The sequence below is a fragment of the Cervus elaphus genome, chromosome 8 (genome assembly GCF_910594005.1).
Source record: "Cervus elaphus chromosome 8, mCerEla1.1, whole genome shotgun sequence".
Classification (NCBI taxonomy): domain Eukaryota; kingdom Metazoa; phylum Chordata; class Mammalia; order Artiodactyla; family Cervidae; genus Cervus; species Cervus elaphus.
In genome coordinates, this window is record NC_057822.1 from 47,233,222 (window position 1) to 47,255,262 (window position 22,041).

General features: G+C 37.4%; 1 protein-coding gene across 2 annotated transcripts in view; it reads right to left on the reverse strand.

Annotated features, from left to right (window-relative positions):
* Positions 1–14,841: 14,841 nt before the first annotated feature.
* Positions 14,842–22,041, reverse strand: part of PLCL1 (phospholipase C like 1 (inactive)) — a 351,515-nt gene continuing 344,315 nt past the window's right edge. For both annotated transcript variants that reach the window (XM_043910477.1, XM_043910478.1), the window contains one exon: positions 14,842–16,497. In XM_043910477.1, the coding sequence (XP_043766412.1) occupies positions 16,315–16,497 (183 nt within the window). In that variant the 3' untranslated portion in view covers positions 14,842–16,314. The remainder of the gene's footprint in view (positions 16,498–22,041) is intronic.

Sequence of the window (22,041 nt, forward strand, 5' to 3'; positions counted from 1 at the left end):
AATAACTACTTCTGTATAGTAGCTTATTTAGTTGCCAATTCCAGTGAAGAGAAGTGACTCACCAGGAAGAATGAGGAAGGGGAAATAAATTCATATATATGTTATTGATATTGTCATTGTGAACAACAAAGTCTTCACAGGATCTCCTGAGCAACAAAGAAAGTACCTCCCCAAATTGTCCCTTGGAAGGACTAGAGGCAGAAGCAGTCATTCATGAGTTATCCACATCGTGCACACCCATCCAGAACATCACTCAGCACCTCCTTGGACTCTGGTCACTAAATTTCCTAGAATTCCATATTTGGAGCTCTTCTCAGGCTCCACATTCTTCCACATCTCCTATTCCCAACATTTAAACTTCATAATTGCATATTTAATTGTGGTTTTGATTCACATTTCCCTGATAGCTAGTTACATTGAGCATCTTTCCATGTGTTTGTTCAGTTCAGTTCAGTCACTCAGTCATGTCTGATTCTTTGCAACCCGACTGCAGCACACCAGGCTTCCATGTCCCTTGCCAATTCCCAGAGCTTGGTCAAACTCTGTCCATTGAGTTGGTGATGCCATCCAACTATCTTATCCTCTGTCATCCCCTTCTCCTCCTGCCTTCAATCTGTCCCAGCATCAGGGTCTTTTCCATTGAGCAGGTCTTAACATCAAGTGGCCAAAGTATTGGAGCTTCAGCTTTAGCATCAGTGCTTCCAATGAATATTCAGGACTGATTTCCTTTAGGATTAGTTGGTTTGATCTCCTTGCAGTCCAAGGGACTCTCAAGAGTCTTCTCCAGCACCACAGTTTGAAAGCATCAATTCTTTATGGTCCAACTCTCACATCCATATATGACACCTGAAAAACAATAACTTTGACTATATGAACCTTTGTTAGCAATGCGACATCTCTACTTTTTAATATGCTGTCTAGGTTTGTCATAGCTTTTCTTCCAAGGAGCAAGCGCCTTTTAATTTCATGGCTGCAGTCACTGTCCACAGATTTTTTGGAGCCCAAGAAAATAAAACCTGTCACCACTTCCACTTTTACCCCTTTTATTTGCCACGAAGTGAAGGGATCAGATGCCATAATCTTAGTTTTTTGAATTTTGCATTTTAAGCCATCTTTTTCACTCTCCTCTTTCACCCTCATTAAGAGTCTTTTTAATTCCTCTTCACTTTCTGCCATCAGAGTGGTATCATCTGCATATCTGAGGTTGTTGATATTTCTGGCAGTCTTGATTCCAGCTTGTGATTCAACCAGCCCATCATTTTGCATGATGTACTCTACATAGATGTTACATAAGCAGGGTAACAATATATAGCTTTGTATTTCTTTCCCAACTTCAAATAAAATAATGGTACATCTTATAATTCATGATGCTATATATCAACAAAGTCCAGTACCTAGTAGTGGAGTATAGCTGGAAAATAATATGTGTTCAATAATTGTGTCTAGTACATAATAAGTATTCAACTAATATTTTTTTAATACAGGATTGACTTAAGACTTTTTTGGCACAAAGATGTGAAAATTTTCTCTACAAATGAACTATTATTTTTCCTTTCTTTATGTGGAAATTTTATTATTCACCCTGTCACACTTTTTGCTCAAGTTTTCTGGAAGCCCAGAGCTAATTCTTACAGCCAAGTACAGGAAATTAACTTGATAATGTTAGCCATTATTCCAAGGTACCAAGTCTGGAGAAAAGGAAAAGAAGATCATATTATTTTGATTAAATAAAAATAAAAAAGGAGTAACCTTTTTTATGCATATTTATTAAAGGAGTATCCTTGCTATAAAAGGAGTAACCTAATGTATTGAACTTCAATCATAAGAGATCAATCCTCTGGTAGTGGAAAGGATCCTTGCTATAAAAGGAGTAACCTAATGTACTGAACTTCAATCATAAGAGATCAGTCCTCTGGTAGTGGGAAGGATCCTTGCTATAAAAGGAGTAACCTAATGTACTGAACTTCAATCATAAGAGATCAGTCCTCTGGTAGTGGAAAGGATCCTTGCTATAAAAGGAGTAACCTAATGTACTGAACTTAAATCATAAGAGATCAATCCTCTGGTAGTGGAAAGGATCCTTGCTATAAAAGGAGTAACCTAATGTACTGAACTTCAATCATAAGAGATCAGTGCTCTGGTAGTGGAAAGGATCCTTGCTATACAAGGAGTAACCTAATGTACTGAACTTCAATCATAAGAGATCAGTGCTCTGGTAGTGGAAAGGATCCTTGCTATACAAGGAGTAACCTAATGGACTGAACTTCAATCATAAGAGATCAGTTGCTCTGTTAGCGGAAATAGGACATACAGTAACAGCAGATGTGTTTTGGAGGAAGTTGCAATTTTAAAATGATGAATTTGGGGACCTGAAAAAATATCCCAAGGAAGATGAAAGAATTCCAGAATAAATTCTTTAGTAAAAGTCAAAGAGTTTCCTGAAGTAAAGCATGCATAATCTTCCTTATGCAACTTTTGTTAGCTAATTTATTGTTGTGCCAGTTGCTTCACGCCATTCATGAAACAGGTATGTATAGGGCACACCTGATGTTCCAGCACTGTGATAGAAGTCAGGGTATCGTGGTGAATAAGATGGAGGAGGATGAGTTCCCTCCTTTCATAGTGTTTATATTTTACTTGGAGAAGGCTGATAATCAAAAGCAACAACAACAAAAATCAACAAATAAGTACAATGCTCTGAAGGAAACAGTGAGGAGATAGAGAATATTTGGAGACACTACTTCATATTGCGTGATCAGAGGAGCTCTTTCTGAAAAGTTGACATGTGAAATCAGAATCACACACACTCACAAACACACACCCCACAGTCGCTGGAAGAGAAGATGGAGAGCAAGGGGAGAGCAAGCTTGATGGATCTGCGGCTGGAACACCATGATAGAGAGCTGGCAGTAGATAAGGGCTGGGCCTGAGTCAGCTCCATCTGCAATAACAGATACAAGGGACTGGGTGGCTTAAACGATAGCTTATTTCTCTCGTTCTGGATGCTGGGAAGTCCAAGACCAAGGTGCCAACTTATTCTGTCCCTGGTGAAGCCCCTCTTCTTAGTCTGCAGACATCTTTTTATGTCCTTACATGGTGGGAAAGAGTGAGCTCTAGTCTCTTTCTCTTCATATAAGGACACCAATGCCATCGTGGGGCTCCAGCACAAGAACTTCATCTAAACCTAATTACCTCCCAAAGATCCACCTCCTAATGCATCCCATTGGAGGTTAGGCTTTCAATGTGTATGAATTTTGAGACAACATGAACATGCAGTCCATAACAGGCAGTAATAAACAGGGGCCAGTGCTCACAAATCATGAGGATCTTGTCTGGGAATTTGAGGTTTAAGTGCAATCCGAAGCTATTTAAGGGTTTAAAGTAAAAGCTTTGACACAATTAATGACACAGTTATACACACACGTACATGTACACATTTTTTTCCATTCATTCTTACTACTGTAGGGCAAAGATAGACTAAAGTGTCTAGTTAGAAACCACTTCAACAATCCTGGCAAAGCAATGGTGGACAGTCAGCGACAGAGGTAGGTGGTAGAATTATAGGTAGAAGGGAGCAAGAAGATTCCAGATCCGCTTGGGTGAAGATGCTAACAGGAGTTGATTATAGGAGTGTGAGAAAAAGAGTGAAACAGACATGGCCCTCTGGGATTTGGGCCTAAGCTCTTGGGAAGATGGTGTTACTGTTCAGTAGGAGAGAAAAAGACTAGGGAAGAACAGGTGGTGAGGGGGATGGGAGGCTGAGAAATCAAGATGTAAAGACATGATAATTTGACTTTAAGCCTCTTGTAGTGATAATGGCAGGGAATAATGTGGGCATGTTTATGACTATAAAAGGATATAAAGCATTATTTTATAAGTTGCAACAAAGAGTAATTGCCATATTATGATTCCTTGCACATACTAGATGAAATAATACAATCTATTCATCACTGACTGGAAAATGAGCTCATAATAAAGCTGTATAGCTTTATTCTATCTGTGGCATATATTTTTCATGATTATTTAGCAACTTTTCAAGAAGAAAAGAATTAGTGAACAATATTATTCACTCAGAGATTTATTTTAAAACTCAGAGATGCCAAAATGTTCTCTACAAAAAAATGACACTATTTTTAATGACATTATTTTTTACTAGTATAAAATCTGACACTATTAACAAATGAACATAGCAACCAATTTTAAAAGCATATTCTCTTACAACTTGATATTTTAAATAGCAAAATTACAATCCTTTGAATTGTGTTAAATTCCTCCTCACAACTAAATTGAACTGATGGCATGAGAAATTGATAGTAAAGAAATCCAACTTTTAAAAGAAGCAGCAAAAGAAAACTCACTAATTTAATGACTCCTAAAGTGCACTTTCAATGTGAAAGCCCTTTCTTCATTTCACAGTGGAGGGTAGTCTGTGAGGGACATTTGACCCGTGAGAATAGGCTCAGAAACACCCCTTCCCTGAGCAAATAGAAGAATCAACCAGTTAGAAATGGAAATAGTATATAGGAGTCAAAATCAAATGAGGACAGTACAAGGGTAAAAGTGGATTTGATTTGGTGGAGAAGCCAACTCAGAGTATTCATTGATTTCTCTTTGCATGATGGCCTATGAGTGATTTTTAAAATTTTTTTCTAGAAGTCTCAGCATTTTTCTCACTTAAAAGGCTAACTGAAATGTTAAGCACAGGAGGGAATCAATGAACAGATTATGGAAACAGAAAACATGCAGAGTGTGGTGGGAAAGCAGCAGGAAAACTGCCATGAAAGGAGATAGAAGAAATTCGAAAAGTGCTGCGATAATGATAAACCTCAACAATTTTTCACCTGTCCCTCTGTTGCTCTGTCAAAAGGAACAAAGGCCTTTCTAGGTCCTATGCACTGAAACCTGATCTAAATACGATGGCAAGGAAGCTAGAATATTGCAAGTCCAGTATATTAATATGTAGGCCTTCTAAATCAAAATGCTTACCAAAGGAATTTCAACACTCTCCTAGCCCCACATGCCTGGCAGGATTGTATCTTATGAATAAAAATCAGAATACATAGTGTCCCAGATAAGACTGTACAATGAAGGACACTGCGGAAAATCTAAAATCTGGACTCTCCAGCTTGCAAGGTCAAATTTCTTATGCTATATGTGCTAGTACCAGCTACATCTTTGAAGCAAAGCAGATAAAGAGAAATTTAAGAATACAGTACATTAATATTAGCTACTGAGCAAAATTTTAATCATTGAAGAGTTACAATGCCCTCGAGATTTTATTTGAATAGCATTCTTTTCCATTCTGCTTTCTCATTGCTTTCTTCAGAGATAAGAAGTGCTATAAAGGGTTCTTATAAAAGCTATTGTTATCCTTTCCTATGTCAACGGTTTATTTTACCCATCAAGCAATTGTGAATTCCTTGTTGAGAAATGCTGAAGTCTGTGGTTACATAAATAACAGACAGATAAAAAAGTATTATTAAGCAGTGTGCCAGTAGCTGTCATATATTTGTTTGTTTTAGCAATCCTACAATCTAAACATTTATGCATTATATTTCTGAGAAGATTTTACGGAAGAGAGGATAATATTTATATGGCATATTTGGAAATGGACAAATGCAGACTAAGGAGTCAGTTTAGCACCAGCAATCTACCACTTCACAAATAAACAAACATATATATATATATATTCATATATATTCTAATGTATTCTAATATATATTCCAAATAGGGCCCAGATAAATTTAAAGAATTTAGAAAGACTTTGGAGTCTAGAAGGACATTTATGCTAATGCCACCAGGATGTCAGCAACATGTTCACAATGATGAAAATACATGAAGAAATTTTCAGTATTGTATCCTTGGAATTTTGGGGAGTTTAAGCTTAAATAAAGTATAACCTAAACATACTTTGGATGACCTACTATTCTGGTTTCCTCTACCCTGTTGACAAAATTGTACTAAAACTAGCTATGAAATGAAAAGTCACCAAATTGGAAGCCAGTAAGTGTGACTTCTAGGTAAAGTGTGTGCCAGTAAGTGTGACTTCTCTACCCCTGGGTAAAGAAAGATTCCTTGGTGTCTTCACCAGATGAATGAGAATTATAAAACCTATCATAAAATGTGAGAATGTTGCAAAACAATATACTATATCTTTTGGGAATAAAATTAATAAAGCATTAAAATCATTCCCTTTCATTACAAGGGTGTCTTTTTATTAGGAATTGGAACATTTAAGTCTTTGCTAAGTCAAAAGTCCTTAACCCAGAGGTGACTAGATCACTAAATGAGTAACATCAGATTCTATGGCTTATAATCAAAGATTCAGTTCTTCATTTAAATTTTAATGGTTTTAAAAACATCCTAAAAAAAAACTATTATATGTAGAATGGGTCAACAAAAAGGTCCTACTGTACAGCACAAGGAACTATATTCAATATCCTGTGATAAGTCATAACGGAAAAGAATATATAAGAGAATGTATATAAATACGTAACTGGGTCACTTTGCTGTATACCAGAAATTAACACAACACTGTAAATCAACTGTACTTCAATCAAAGAAAGAAAGACTTTCTTGTTAAAAAAATAAAATAAAATAAAAATAAAAACATCCTAGCTAAACAGAGGAAATAAAGCAAAAACAAACTCATGTCATTTCTCAAGAAAGAAAATTTTCTTAAAATATTACAAAGCATGAATTTATTTTAAAAAATATATTTTGTAACATAAAAGATGCTAATAAAAGCTCCTACCCCGTAAAGGGACATGACCACAGTACAAGACTTATGGAAAGTCATACTTATAAATTTTTAAGAAAATTTGAGATAGCATCTGTTTTACACTCAGTATAATTGTAAGAAGAAATGATTTTTATTAAAAAAAAAAAAAAAAAGAAAACTTGCTTCATTATTATCAAGTGACCTTGGGAAATTACATAATTTCTCTATGGAAGATTAAAGTTTCCAAAACTGACAAGAGTAACATTTCTGGTTTCACATGGTCTTTTAGAGCCTTACCACATTTCAATATGGGCTTCCCCAGTGGCTCAGCAGTAAAGAATCGCCTGCAATGCAGGAGACAAGGGTTCAATGCCTGGGTCAGGATGATCCCCTGAAGGAGGAAATGTGAGCCCACGTCAGTATTCTTGCCTGGAAAAACCCATGAACACGAGAGCTTGGCGGGCTACAGCACACAGGGTCACAAAGAGTCAGACATGAATGAAGCTACTTTCTTCACATCATTTTCATCATGGTGAACACGCATGCACGCAGTAAGAGGAGAAATGCCTCCCAGCTCTCCTTGATCCTGGGCGTGCCTTTGTGCTGCTTCAGAGGATGTAATGTGATACAAGCGGCACTGTGCGCCTTCCAACGCTAAGTCATGTGAGGTGACAGCTCTGCCTGCCTCCCTCTCTCGAGGAACACTTAATCTTGAGACCCAGCCACCATTCGTTAGGAACACCAGGCCAAATGCAGAGACTACCTGTAGATATCCAGTGAAAGTCTCAGTCAACAGCCAACATCCATGACCAGCCACGGGCAGGAAAAAGTCTTCAAATGATTTTGGCCCCACGCCTTCAAATCATCCCGACTTACAGGAATGGAGCAGAGCTGGGTACCTCTGTTAAACCCTACCTAAACTGCAGATCTGCGAACAAGATAAACAGGCTTGATTTTTTAATCCAATATATTTTGGGTGATCTGTTTGTAGCAATACACATTCTCTAAGCCTCAGTTTTCCTTTCCCTATCTCCAAAGTGATAACACTGATCTCTAAGGATGTTTTGAGAACTAAATGAGATTATGCACGTAAGCATATAGCGCGGTATTTGACACACAGAAGTCAAGTCAAGTCAAGTCACTCAGTCGTGTCCAACTGTTTGCGACCCCACGGACTGTAGCCTACCAGGCTCCTCTGTCCATGGGATTTTCCAGGCAAGAGTACTGGAGTGGGTTACCATTTCCTTCTCCAGGGGATCTTCCCGACGCAGGGATCAAACCCGGGTCTCCCGCATTGCAGACAGATGCTTTACCGTCTAAGCCACCACACAGAAGACACAGTAAATATTAACTTTAGTAGTATCAGAAAATAGATCATAATGGGAAAATTGTCCGAGAAGCAGGCGGGAACTTAAATAAAAAGCCAGATAAAATGAAGAAACATTTTAAATGAAAAACGTGATGAAATAATAAAACAACAAAACTGACAACATATAAAATGGAATGTTTGTTGTAAAGTCACAAAAAAAAAAGCTTCCCAGAATACAAAGGAAAATACAGAAAAATAACATGATTATAGAGAAGATAAAGGATCCAATGACTGTATAGCCAATTACTGTTTCTGAAAAGACTAGAGCAGATACATGAAAGCAGATATGTCCCTAAACACACAGACAGGAAAAATACAAAATGAAAGCTTTTTAAGCTAAAACACTCCAACTCTGTAAACTCTCAATTCCCCAAATAAAAGTAAAACTTAACTATTTGAAAATATACAGAGGTGATATAATGTATATCAAAGAAAAAGAAAAGCCAGAAACTTTCAGGGAGAGGAAATGTTTACTTATAAGTGAAAAAATACACCTGCTTCAAAAATATTATTAATGCAGGGAAACTACTGAGTATTTTAAAAGGTTTACTGAGGTATGTGTGTATGTTCAGTCACTCAGTCATGTCCAACTCTTTGCCACCCCATGCAGTGTAGCCCACCAGGCTCCTCTAAGAAATTCTCCAGGCAAGAATACTGGAGTGAGTTGTCATTTCCTACTCCAAGGAATCTTCCTGACCCAGGGATCAAACCCACGTCTCCTGCGTCTCCTCCACTGTGCCACCTGGGAAGCCCTTACAGAGGTATAATTCCATGCAATAAACTGCACACCCTTAAGGCATACAATTTGATTAAGTTTTGACATATGTATGACACTGGAATGATTACCACTATCAAGATAAAACATTCCTCATAAGTATGACTGATATGTCTTAAGACCCCTAGTGGATGCCTGAAATCACAGACAATACCAAACTCTACATATGCCATGTTTTTTCTTATACATGCATACATATGGTAAAGTTTAATTTATAAATTAGGCTCAATAAGAGATTAACAACAATGTGTGTGCACATGCTCAGTCGCTCAAGTCGTGTCTGACTCTTTGCAACCCTTTGGACTATAGCACACCAGGCTCCTCTGTCCATGGACTTTTCTCCAGGCAAGAATACTGGAGTGGGTTGTCATTTCCTATTCACGGGGATCTTCCCAACCCAGATATCAAACCTGCACCTCTTACGTCTCCTGTACATTGGCTTTTACCACTAGCACCACCTGGGAAGCCCAACAAACTAACACAGTTGATTGAAAGACATAGAGACGCCAGGGATGGAACCCGGGGCCTTATGATGCAAAGCACATGCTCTACCACTGAGCTGCATCCCCAACCCTGTTTTCCCCCATACATACATACCTATGATAATGTTTAATTCATAAATTAGGCACAGAGAGAGATTCGCAATAATAACTAATAATAGAGCAATTATGAAGTTATGTGAATATGAGCTCTGTCTCAAAATACCTCATTGTACTGTACTCAGCCTTCTTGTGATGACATGCAACGCCAGAACGCCTACATAGTAAGATGAAGTGAATGAATGTCATAGGCTCTGTGACATAGCCTTAGGCAACTCCTAACCTTCTGACAATACAACGTCAACGGTTGGGGGATCCGGGCAGGATGAAGCAGGACAATGTGAGATTCCATCACACTACTCAGAAAAACATACAATAAAGAGCTTATGAATTTTTATTTCTGAAATTTTCCATATTTTGGGACCACAGTTGACCACAAGAAAGAGTAACATACATGCCTTATTTCATTGTCTACTTTCAGAATTCTCTCCTTATCACTACGTTAGACCAGTTTTATGACTATAATGAGCCTTTTTTGTTTTTTTGTCTCTGGTCCTTGGGGCATATTTAAGATTCTTGAATGTGGGGCATTACAGTTTTCAATAAAAATGAGGGTTTTTTTGAGTCATTACTTTCTCAAACACTTTTCTTTGTCCCCCACCTTCTCTCCAATTTCAGATATATTAGACTTCTCAGAGTTATTTCACAACTTACTGGTGCTTAGTTCAGTATATACGTTCTTTTACGTTTCTTTTATTTATAATCATTTTACTCATAATTTACATACCATAAAATTCATTCTTTTAAACTGCACAATAGTTTTTAGTACATTCACAAAGCTGTGCAAACATCACCACTATCTAATTCCAGGCATTTTTATCACCCCAAAAAGAAACCATATCCTTTAGTAGTCATTCCCCACTCCACCCTGTCCCTGCCCCTGCCAAACACTAATGTACTTTCTGTTTCCATGGATTTGCCTAATACAGACATTTCACATAAATGGAAACATACATTAAATGGCCTTTATATCCGGTCTTCTTTGCTTAGCATGTTTTTTAAGACTCATTCATATTGTAGCCTTTATTGGTACTTCTTTTTATTATTAAATGATCCATTGTATTTAACAATTTAAATAAAAAAGGGGACAACACAGAATGAGATTGTTGGATGGCAACACAGACTCAATGGACGTGAGTTTGAGCAAGCTCTGGGAGTTGGTGATGGACAGGGAAGCCTGGCCTGCTGCCGTCCGTGGGATTGCAAAGAGTTGGACATGACTGAGTGACTGAACTGAACTGAATCCATTGAATGGATTTATTTTTTTGCTTATCCTTTCATCAGTTGATGGAAATTTGAATTGTTTCCATTTTTTGACTATTATGAATACTGCTGCTATGAATATTTGTGTACAAGCTTTTGTTTGTGAACATATGTTTTCATTTCTCTTAGGTGTATACCTAGGAATAGAATTGCTGGTCTGTGGTAACTATGGTTAACCTTCCGATGAAATGTCAAGCTGTTGTCCCAAGCAGCTGCACCATTTTACATTTCCACCAGCAGTGTACGATGGTTCTAACTTCTACTACCTCCTCGCTAAACTGTGTTACTGCATTTGTCATTACAGCTATTCTAGCAACTTAGCGACCAAAAAGCAGTAGCAGCAGCAGTGGATATAAAATGATATGACTTTGTGGGTTTTTACTTAAACTTTCGTGATGGTTAATGATGCTGAATATCTTTATCTTCTTTGAAAAAAAAGTCTATTCAGATCGTTCATCTATTTTAAAAATTAGTTTGTCTTTTTATTATGCTGTAGTTGTTCTTTATATATTCTAATTCCAGTTTTTATCAGATATGTAATTTGCAAACTCACTCTTGAATTGTCTTTTCACTGTATTGATGGTGTCCTTTTAAGTACAGAAGTTTTAATTTTGATGAAGTCCAATCTTATTTCTCCTTTTGTCCACTTACATGTGGGTGTCACACCTAAAATTCATGAACTTAACCCAAGATCATAAAATTTACTTCTGTATTTTTACCTCTATATAAATGGCAAAAGTTACATTTAAAAACTTTAATTTCCCAATAAAATCTACCAAAATCTAGTGTATGTATCTTACATAATGGTGAGATATTGGAAACTTTCCCCTGAGACTGGGAATGAGAAAGGATGTTCACTGGTATCACTTCTGCTGAATATTGTCCTGAAGGTTTGAGCCAGTTCAACAAAGCAAGAAAAACAAATAAAACACATATGAAAGAATCAGAAACAAAAAAATAAAACTGTCATTTTTTTCAGATGACATGACTGTGTATGGCTGAAAACCAAAATAATACAGAGGTAATTACAATTAACAAATGCATTTGGTAAACTCACTTTATATATGGCTATCACAAAACAATCTATTGTATTTTCTATATACGGTAAATAAGCAATTTGGAATTTTAAAATGTTACTGTTTCTAACAGCAAGAGAAACATTAAATGTCTAGGAATAAATCTAATTAAAGACATCCAAAACCTTACATAGCAATGTAGTAAAGAGAAAGTAAATAAGACCTTAAAAATGGAGAAATACACCATGAGAATGGACTGGATTAATCAATAACATAAATATGTTGGGACACCCCATACATTCAGTAGAATACTAACCAAAATTCCATGAAGTGTCTGATGGAAATTGATAAGCTGATTCTACAATTTATATGGAAAAGGAAAGAGCAAAAAATAGCCAAGAAAATGGTGAAGAAGAAGAGAAGCAGGAGCCTACACTCTCTGATACCAAAACATGGTAAAACTATAGTAATGAAGACATTAAAATAATGTTGCCGGGACAGACTTAGACTACGGAACTGAACAGAGAGTCTGTAAAGAGGCGCACACATACTTGAGGGCTACACTTCTCATGAGGGTGGCACTATAGAGTCGTGGGCAAAGGACAGTCTTTCTAATAAATGGACCCAATCAATTCAGTATCCATGTTGGGGAAAGATGGAATTGGGCCTCTACCTTCTGCTCTACACCAAAGTCAATTTTAGGGGACTTACAAATTTAAATGTGAAAAGTAAACCAAAAAAGCTACCAGCAGGTTAAAGAATATTTTCATGAACATCTGGGGCAAAAATGTCTTTAACATTAAACATGAAGAAAAAAAAATCATAACATGGATTAAATTAGGGATCTATATATCAAAAAACATTAGCAACACACACAACAAACTCAGGGTTAAGATTCTTATTAAGTAAATGCCTCTTAAAAATAAATAATAAAAGATAAAAATTTAACAGTCCACCCAAAAGTTGTCTTTAAAAACAATCTCTATGAGATTATTGATGGTCAATGAACATACTAAAGTGTGTTCAATCTCACTAGAGAATAAAGATAAAGAGAAGTAAGATTTTTAATGTAGTAGATTGGCAAAGATGAAAATAAGAAAAATTAAATTTTATTAATTTAAAAATTTAGCCAAAATTTGTACACTTTCATAAACTTATATAGGAAATTAAATTGGATAAGTTTTCCAGAAACTGGCAATTATCACAAAATCCCTAAAAATATATCTATTCCTTGACCAAGAATTCCACTTTTAGAAATTTATCCTAGAGAAAAAGCTGAACAACTTTGCAAAAATAGATTTTCATCACTGCAATACTTATGTAATAAATTAGGAGATAAAAGTCTAACAACAAGATATTGGTAAAATATGTTATGGTAATCCACATACAAAGACACTATGTCATAATTATAAATAATGATGTGGATCAAGGCTCACCACTTAAGATGATCACAGGGGCAAGACGTAATATAAATGAGTGAAGAGACTCTGGCAGACAAGACAGCATGTGCCTCTTTTGAAGAGGGCAACTCCAATTAATTGATGCCAAGTAAGAAGTGAGGGAGGGCCTAGTGTTGTCAGCATAGCCAATATTTTAAGTGAAATAAAAAACTGAAATTTTCATGTGAAATCTCACTTTTAAAAGCTGCCTATTGTTTAAAAAAAATTGAAAAAAATTCAGTGACCAAATAAAATATGTCATGTATGGAGTAGATTCAATGCAAAGGCTGCCAGTACCAATGTACATGCATATTGTTGACACAGAAAGATATTCAGGATGTATTGCTTTTATTGCTGCAAAAAGCCTGTTATAAAACATCTTCTATAATATGATCTCATTTTTGCTAAAATGGAAAGCATATTTATAGACATAAAGAAATGCTGAACAGTGTCTAAGGGGTGTAAGTGGTATAAATCTAAAGGTATATTGGGAGGTTTTTTTATACATTTCTTTATTTTTGCATTTTTATATTGATCATTAATATTTTACTGTAAGAAAATAGCATGAAGTTTTTTTCATTTGTGATTATAAAGGAAAGAGTTATAGTTTAGTTTATATTTTTGAGGATTAAAAAATCAAAATCACTGAGTAAATATTCTTGAACATAAAATCAAACAGACCAGAATTGAAAGTCAATTCTTCCATTTAATGTATCAGTGGCCTTGGGCTTTCTCACCAAAAAATGTCAATGATAATACCTACCATCTCTACCTCAAGTCCCCTGGGTAATGTAAAAATTAATAAACAAAAGCAGAATTACTGCCTTCCTAGCATCCCCAAAAACTAAGTGAAGAGAAGGGGGCTTTTTCTACTGCTGTCCAAGTTTGACAAGAAAACAGACACTTGTAGAATACAATAATGAAGAAAGGCTGGTATGTTTGCTTTTGTTATTCCATCAAGAGGTGAGACCTCTTCCCTTGCAACTCCCGGCCCCACACATCACTCCCTGTCTACCAGGGAAGCCCGGCACAGTGGAACAGAGCTGGCTCCCAGGGAAGTAGCTTCACATGAGGTAGAGTCGCATCACGTTCTCAGGAGCAGCTGGGTAGAGCCTAAGCATGCGTGGAGCCTCGGCACACACGGAATAAACTAGAGAAGCCACTCTGAAGATTGGGTTGGACCCTAAAATAAATACATGAATAAATATTCTTTGAAAGTCTGCCACCCTTTAGCTTGTCTTCTCATCTCTCTGGTAAAGGCATGGATTTTTCCACAAGGAATTCAGGGAGGCGAAGCAGTCCACAGGTGAAACCAACCAATTGGCTGATGTAAGGAAGGTTTTGTTTCTATCTGTATCGCCTCTTTTTCATCATGAAGGACTTAGATATCCGTGTTCCACTATTCCTTGTAACGACCGTGCAGGGTAAGTATTTTTCACAGTGGAGGATAAGGACACTTTTTCTGGGTACTGCATACCATTGGAAACCTACCTTCAAACGAGCGTGTGTGATTTCTAAGCACCCAGTTTTAAACCTGGGGAGAAATATCATCATATCTGGTCCCTGGATGTATATTCTGTGAGATATTTTTGATATAATAACTTATTTTCATTATTGCTCCTTTTTCAATTAATTTCCAATAAAAGAGAACAATAAAAGTGTTGTTTTACATCTTTACTCTCTCAGTAATGTGCAACATAAACATAATAGTGTTAAGAAGTCAGAAATAACTTAACACAGTAGCCATAGATGTTTATATTTGCAAAATCTCAACAGTGATCTTCCCTAGCTTCCCCCAAATTAGCATATTTGTTAACCAAATTAATTAAGAAGCTTTTCAAAATAAAAGCAATGTTTTAAATAAATAAATTTTCATAACCATAGAACATTTAGTTCTGTTGGAGGTAACAAACATATCATACTCAAGTACTTTATGAAGATATTAGGATAAAAATTATCTGGATGCAATTATAAATGTACCCGAATTAGTCATTTGCTTTTTTTGCGTGTATGTTTTTCTGCATGTGTTAAAATTATATAATAGATTTTTGTAATCAGTTAGTCCTTAGATCATCACAATGTTATTTGATGCACAGAATTTGTATCATCTCAAGATGATGATATGATATTGTTTGGACAATGTCTTTAAATTTAGTACTCTAAATTAGATGCAGTGAAAGCCAAGACCTCTTCTCTGCCCATGTTTGTTAGAGAAAATGAACACTACACCCCCAGTTTGGAAGAATGAGACATTCTTACAAATCTCAACCTTGAAATTTCATAACCGAATATTGTTGTCACATCAAAATTCTAATCTCAACAGAATTTTCACTGTGTTTCAGAATGGGTGGGTGTAAATTCACTTATGATCAACTTTTCCACTGAAATCACATCTGTTTAGTAAACTACAAAAAGCTTTCTAAAAATTGATTTTATTTAATAAATATTTTAAAGAGTTCACTAACTGATCCTCCAGAAATTCTGGTCAATTGTTTAGCTTTCATTCACTTTTATTTCTACTGTGATTCTTAGGAATTTGTCTAGTCTATAGTTAATCTATTAAAACATCTATGCATTGGTGACTTTGGCTTCCTTCCACAATAAGCTATGTTAAGATCTCTAAATTAAATTACAAAGGTAGAGAAGTAAAATTAAACACAGCAACAGGTTATAGTGAGTGCTCTTTAGAATTTCAGATTAACAAATTTGTCCCAAAATAAGTAATAACTTAACCAAATGAATAATGCAACACAGAACAGATTTTAACAGAATCTCAACCTCTCTCTCCCCTTCCCATCTTTCTCTCAGTCTTTCTTTTTTGCTCTCTCTCTATCTCTCTATCTCTGTCTCTCACTCTCTCACACACATACACACATACACACACTTCCACCCACATCCATACATGAGTGTGTACACACATCTCAGAATTTTAAAACACTGCTACTAGAGGTTTTAACTTAGATAAATTAACTACATTAAAATACTGACGCTGTGAAAATATCTGTTTATGTCCAATATCCCATAGAGGGCATCTTCTTGTGAACTTCTAAAAATCTTAAGGAAAGAAAATCAGGAGGGCAAAGCAGAGTCCTAGGCAGGAAGGCGAGGTGAAGGCATTGCTGCCGCTCGGGGTCACAGCTTCCCATTGTCCTCACAGCTCTCCTTCTCCTCTATGGCCTCCAGGCTGCGCTTACTCTTCACCTCGGCACCACTGCTGGGGGCTTTACTGAGGCCACAAGACAAGCACGCCAGCTGGATCTGCTTCATGTTTTCTATGGCTTCATTCTTGGCGTTCTTCAACAGGTCTCCCTGGCCCTACAAACAAGCAGAAATAAACATCAAAGAAAAAAGTTACGGGCCAGGAAGATCCCGAGTGACATCATTCTATATGCTTCCTGCTATTGCTCAGCGAGGAAACAGACTCGGACTTGAGAGCCCACTTTTGCCAGGTTTAGGCCACATTCTTCTCTTTCATCATTGAGGGTCTTTGTAGTTTAACTCAAGGACCTCAACCTGAGCTTTCACCATTGGTTCCGTGGTTGCCGGCAGCCCCCTTGAGATTCCTGTGGGAGCAAACACCCTCCTCTGAATGTACGGAGGACACTCAGCCCTTCCATCACCAGGGTTTGAGACGTCGCACGTTGCTACAACTCCTGTCCCACCCAGCCCAGCATTCCTAAGCTTGGAGAAAACAAGGAAAGAAGCTCTTCCTCAAAGAACCAAAAATTAAATCAGCTCCTTGGTATACAAGGGCTTACAAAGCAAAATATCTTCCATAAAGTAAATCACACACCCTTATGCTTGGGTGAGCTGCTGCTGTTGTTGTTTTCAATACATTGCATCATCACTGCAGTTTGCAGTCTAAGTTCTAGGTTACCCACATTCCTTCTATCTCTTCCATTATCCTCAAAACAATGTTCCCATCTCGTTGATGGAGGAGAGGCTCTGGAGGCTTGGTGTGTCAATCAAAACAAAAAAGCAAACCAGGATCACAGGGAATCACCCATTGTTGGTTATATCAGAGCCTGAGTGATCTTTTCCCATTATCTTTTTTCTTATTTCAGTTCATTGTTGTGATGACCAAGTATGTATGCTGATACTGGCCCAGGGGGCTGAAGAAGTAAGTACGGGGAAGCCAGAACATGTCTCTACAGGGTACAGACAAAAGAGGAAGCAGTTCTGTCTCCCCACTTCACTCTCACGACAATGCCTGAGAGCATGACCTTGAAACTGGAGGTTACACGAGCTGCTGGAGAGTTTCTCTGTAAATCAGAGACTCCGAGAAAAGATAAGTCATCTATTTTATGCATGATATGCTGTTTGCTCTCTTTAATTTGATGAAGGCTTTCAGCTCAGGGTATATGAGAAAGCTTGTATTTAAAATGCTTGGGAGTATTTCCTCAAAATCTGTACAAGCCACTTGCCAGTTCTATCTTATGTCATAATAGCTCAATCCTTCAAAAAACACTTTTAAACATATAGGATGAGTAAGTAAGGCTTTGCCTAATATTTTTGTTATGGTGTGCCAGTGTGCTAAGTAAATTCAGTTGTGTCTGACTTTGTGCAACCCAATGGACTGTAGACTGCCAGGCTCCTCTGTCCATGGGATTCTCCAGGCAAGATATGGAGTGGGTTGTCACACCCTCCTCCAGGGTATCTTTCCATCCCAGGGATCAAACCTGCATCTCTTATGTCTCCTGCATTGGCAGGCAGGTTCTTTACCAGTAGCACCACCTGGGAAGCCTACCCTATTTCACATACCACACTCAGAATTTAGACTAAGACAAGACTAGAGACTGAACACTCTTTAGGACATAGAAGGACTTTAAAAGGGAAAAATATGCACTACACCAACAGAACTTGGGGAGTATAGACAATAATAAGCCCCCTCTGAAAGTTAAAAAGAAGGTCATATCCACCTTGACAATGCAGTCCTTAAGCAATAATAATAATATAACATACAAAGTGCTTACTCTCTGTGGGGCATCCTTCTTCATGCTTTATAAATGTTCATTATTCAATTGTCACCACATCCCCACAAAATAGGCATTTTTCTTATTTTAAGTTTAGAGTGAAAAAACAAATAGAGGCCCAGAATGGTCCTCATTCCCAGAGTCACACAGCTGCTAAGTGGTAGAGCTAGGGTTGAAATAAAGTCCTGCAGTTGACTCTTAACCACTACATGATAAGGCATCTTTTCAAGGCAAGCTATGCGCTCTACAAAGCACATTAAAGCCTCCCAGTACTGTTACCCTTGGAAACAAGACAGATAAAAAGACAATCATTGCCCAGGTGGCACAGAACTTAGAGATGGGATCTACAGTCAGGAAGATAAGATGTACCAAGATATGTTGGCAAGGACAAAAGTCAGAGGATCTTAGTTGTGCTTTTAGCTCCAACAATTTCTCCCTGTGCCATTTTATCTCTTGTAAAAATGATGAAAACATTCTTCTGCCTTCCTCATAGTTTTAAAGATTAAAGAAAATATGTTGAAAAGCTGTTTGTGAGTAAATATGCTACTAGGCGACATGAAAAGCAATTGACATAGTCAACGACTAAATAGTGGGGAATGGCAACCCACTCCAGTATTCTTGCCTGGAGAAGCCCACGGACTGTAGCCTGTCCGGCTCCTCTGTCCACGGGGTCTCAAGAGTTGGACACGAGCTAGTGACTAAACCTCCACCGCCACCACTACTAAATAAATGTCTTGATGTTGTGCACATTTTAATGTAAATGTTACCAACTTGTTTAAAATACATCCATAAGGCTTTGTTTTTACTGAGATATGTATACGGCTACTGCTTTTACAAGTGCAAACATCCCTTTAAAAAAACAAGCTGTGTTAATAAACAGATTATACCCACACTCATTTTCAGAGGATAGGTTTTAAGCGCTGCCTTTTCTCTTAGTGTTGAAATTTTCATCAAGCAGTCTTAAAGCATGACAAAAGCAAAGCTGGCATCTTTCCTAATTGCAAGAGAGCAGTGAAATACGCAAAAATATCAAGCTTGATACTACTGATGCATAATGCTCTCATGTCTCTTTTCTGGCAGCAGGTTATGAAACACATTTAATTAATCAGCCAGTATGTCATCTCATCGGTTCTCAGAAGCGGCATCCAGGCCTAAAAGCCAGACTGTGTCAGTTCTGGTAAACAGAAGTCACTCTCTCTAGAAAGCAAAGGCCAATTGGAGAAGACAGTTTGTGCCAGTACACAAAAACACAAGGACATCAGCTCTGAATAACTAAGAGACAGCACGTCCTGGGTACATGATATAGGCAGGAAAAAAAATCAAAAGAAAAATTAATCTATTAACTAATAGAACAAGAAAAAAATGAAAGACTATTAAGATTTACACTTAAAATACTGATGTAAAAATGCTGTTTTCAATTTTTTTTTTTTTTAAAGAATAAAGCAGAGAGGTCATCTTTCTGTTCTGTGATTAAACTCCTTGAGTCCTCTTGATTAAATAAGCAGAAGCAGAAAAGACTCATTCTAGGCAAACTGTAAAGAGGGTGAAGTTTATTGCTAACAACCCCCATCTTGTCATTCCTCTTCAGGGCTGACTTCTTCCCACTATATGTGCAGTGATTTCTATTGACCAACTAGCACCCCCACTCCATCACACTCCCTCTCAGACTCCTCCTTACTAGCCAGCTTATATCATATCTCTTCCCTTGAAATAGCTCTGTCCTGTGTATCATTTCCCACAAGATATATTAGGTATTTAGATCATTTAGCGAAGCCAATTAAAGATACGAGTGTGTAGTATTGATTTAACGAGTATTACAACTGGGCATCTCTAAAGAGTATGCTTAGAAATTCTCTTCCAACAGAGGTCTTGGGAGAAAGGCAGAAAGGAGAGACGCCTAAGAGAATTCATTTTACTTGCTGGAATATAAAGCGTGACATCTCTTGGGAAAATAAATCTGAGTTGTAATGGCCTGGAATGAACAATTAATGGACAATCTGACCATTGAATACTCAACTTGAAAGAAATGTCAAGCTGTTGCCAATATTTCAATATACAAGTGATCTCATGGGAATGTTTAGCATCTCTCCTCCGGTACCAGGGACGCTTCAGGGGAAAACATGAGGACTGCTTCAATCCGAAGAAAAGTAAAAGTAATAAAAGGCATCTCAGGCAGACTGACGCTAATGAGACAAGAGGACCATCAAAAGTCCCAACAACAACAACCTCCATGGTTATTTGGCTTCCAAATGTCAGAGTTCATGGAAATCCCAACACACTAAAAGAGTAACACTTAGAATCACAGAAAACCATAAATCACTACAAAAATTTGAATCTAAAAATTAGTAATGATTAATGAGTTTTTTTTAAAAAAGATACATTAAGCATTCATAACCAAATCTTTCTAACATCATTAAACTGCAGTTAAAATACATTATCTAGAAATCAAGAAATATGTGATGCATTTAGATTGCAAATGGGACTGATATACTACCATGCCACCGCAATTTTTATTACTACTAATAAATTATTACTGACAATAAAAAGCAGAAATAGACACACAGGTGTAGAGAACAAATGTATGGACACCAAGGGGGGAAAAGAGGATGGGATGAATTGGCAGACTGGGAATGATTATATATTACTATGGGCTTCCCAGGTGGTGATAGTGGTAAAGAACCCACCTGCCAATGCAGGAGATGTAAGTAAGAGACCAGGGTTCGATCCCTGGGTTTGGAAGATCCTCTGGAGGAGGGCAGGACAATCCACTCCAGTATTCATGCCTGGAGAATCCCAAGGACAGAGGAGCCTGGCAGGCTAGGGTTCACAGCGTCACAAAGAGTCAGACACAACGGAAGCAACTTAGCATAAGAGAGATAGCTAATGAGAACCTACTGTATGGCACGGGGGTGGGGGGCGGGGGGAAGAAGGCATGATCTATTTGTAGGACACATATTAAGCTAACCTTAAAAATACATTCCAATACACATTAGGTGAAAATACTGTTTGATTCCACTTACATGAGGTACCTAGAATAGACAAATTCATAGAGTCAGAACGTACATTAGTAGATGTCAGGGCCCAGGAGGTAGGGGTGAGTGGGGAGGGGGAGGGGAAGTTGGTGTTTAATGGGGACAGAGTTTCAGTTTAGGGAAGTGAAAAATTTGGGAGATGGGAGATGGATGATGGTGAAAGGTGCACAACAGTGTGAATGTACTTAGAGCCACTGAACTGTATAGTTAAATACGGTTAAAATAGTGTGTTTTATATTATATGACTTTTACCACAATAAAAAAAATTTTAAAAACTTAAAAATGCTATTGTGATACTAAAGAGAAGCTAATACTTACTGAGCACAATAAACTAAACATAAACCCATTATCTCATAATATCAAAACCATGAGGGGCTAGAATTCTAAATACGAGTCAGCTATTAGCTATATATAACAATATATTTTATCATCTATCAAAAGACGTTTAGAATTTGTGTTATTCCTGTTCATACTAAGAAATGCAGTTTCCCTTGACTGTTTGAAAACAGTCTAAAATAGTTTTGGCTACATTCTGGCAGAGTAACTTACAAAAGACCTCCATGGTCTTTAATATCCATTTCCCATGAACTGCACTAATCCCTGCAATATTGGTGCACGAAAGAGCAGTCAAACATTACAGCTGGTGTCCTTGCCATGTGTGAAGGAAAGGCGTGGGTTGTCTCAGAGTACACCACAGGTATTTAAAGCAGTTAATCAAGACTCTGGGGATGGAGAGGCCCTCACGTACTCACGACGACATCCATAAACAAATGCAACACTGTCTCCAGGCAGGCTGGTGTGGCTATTTGCCATCACACACTCAGTGGCAGACAGATTCCCCTGAAATTCTACCC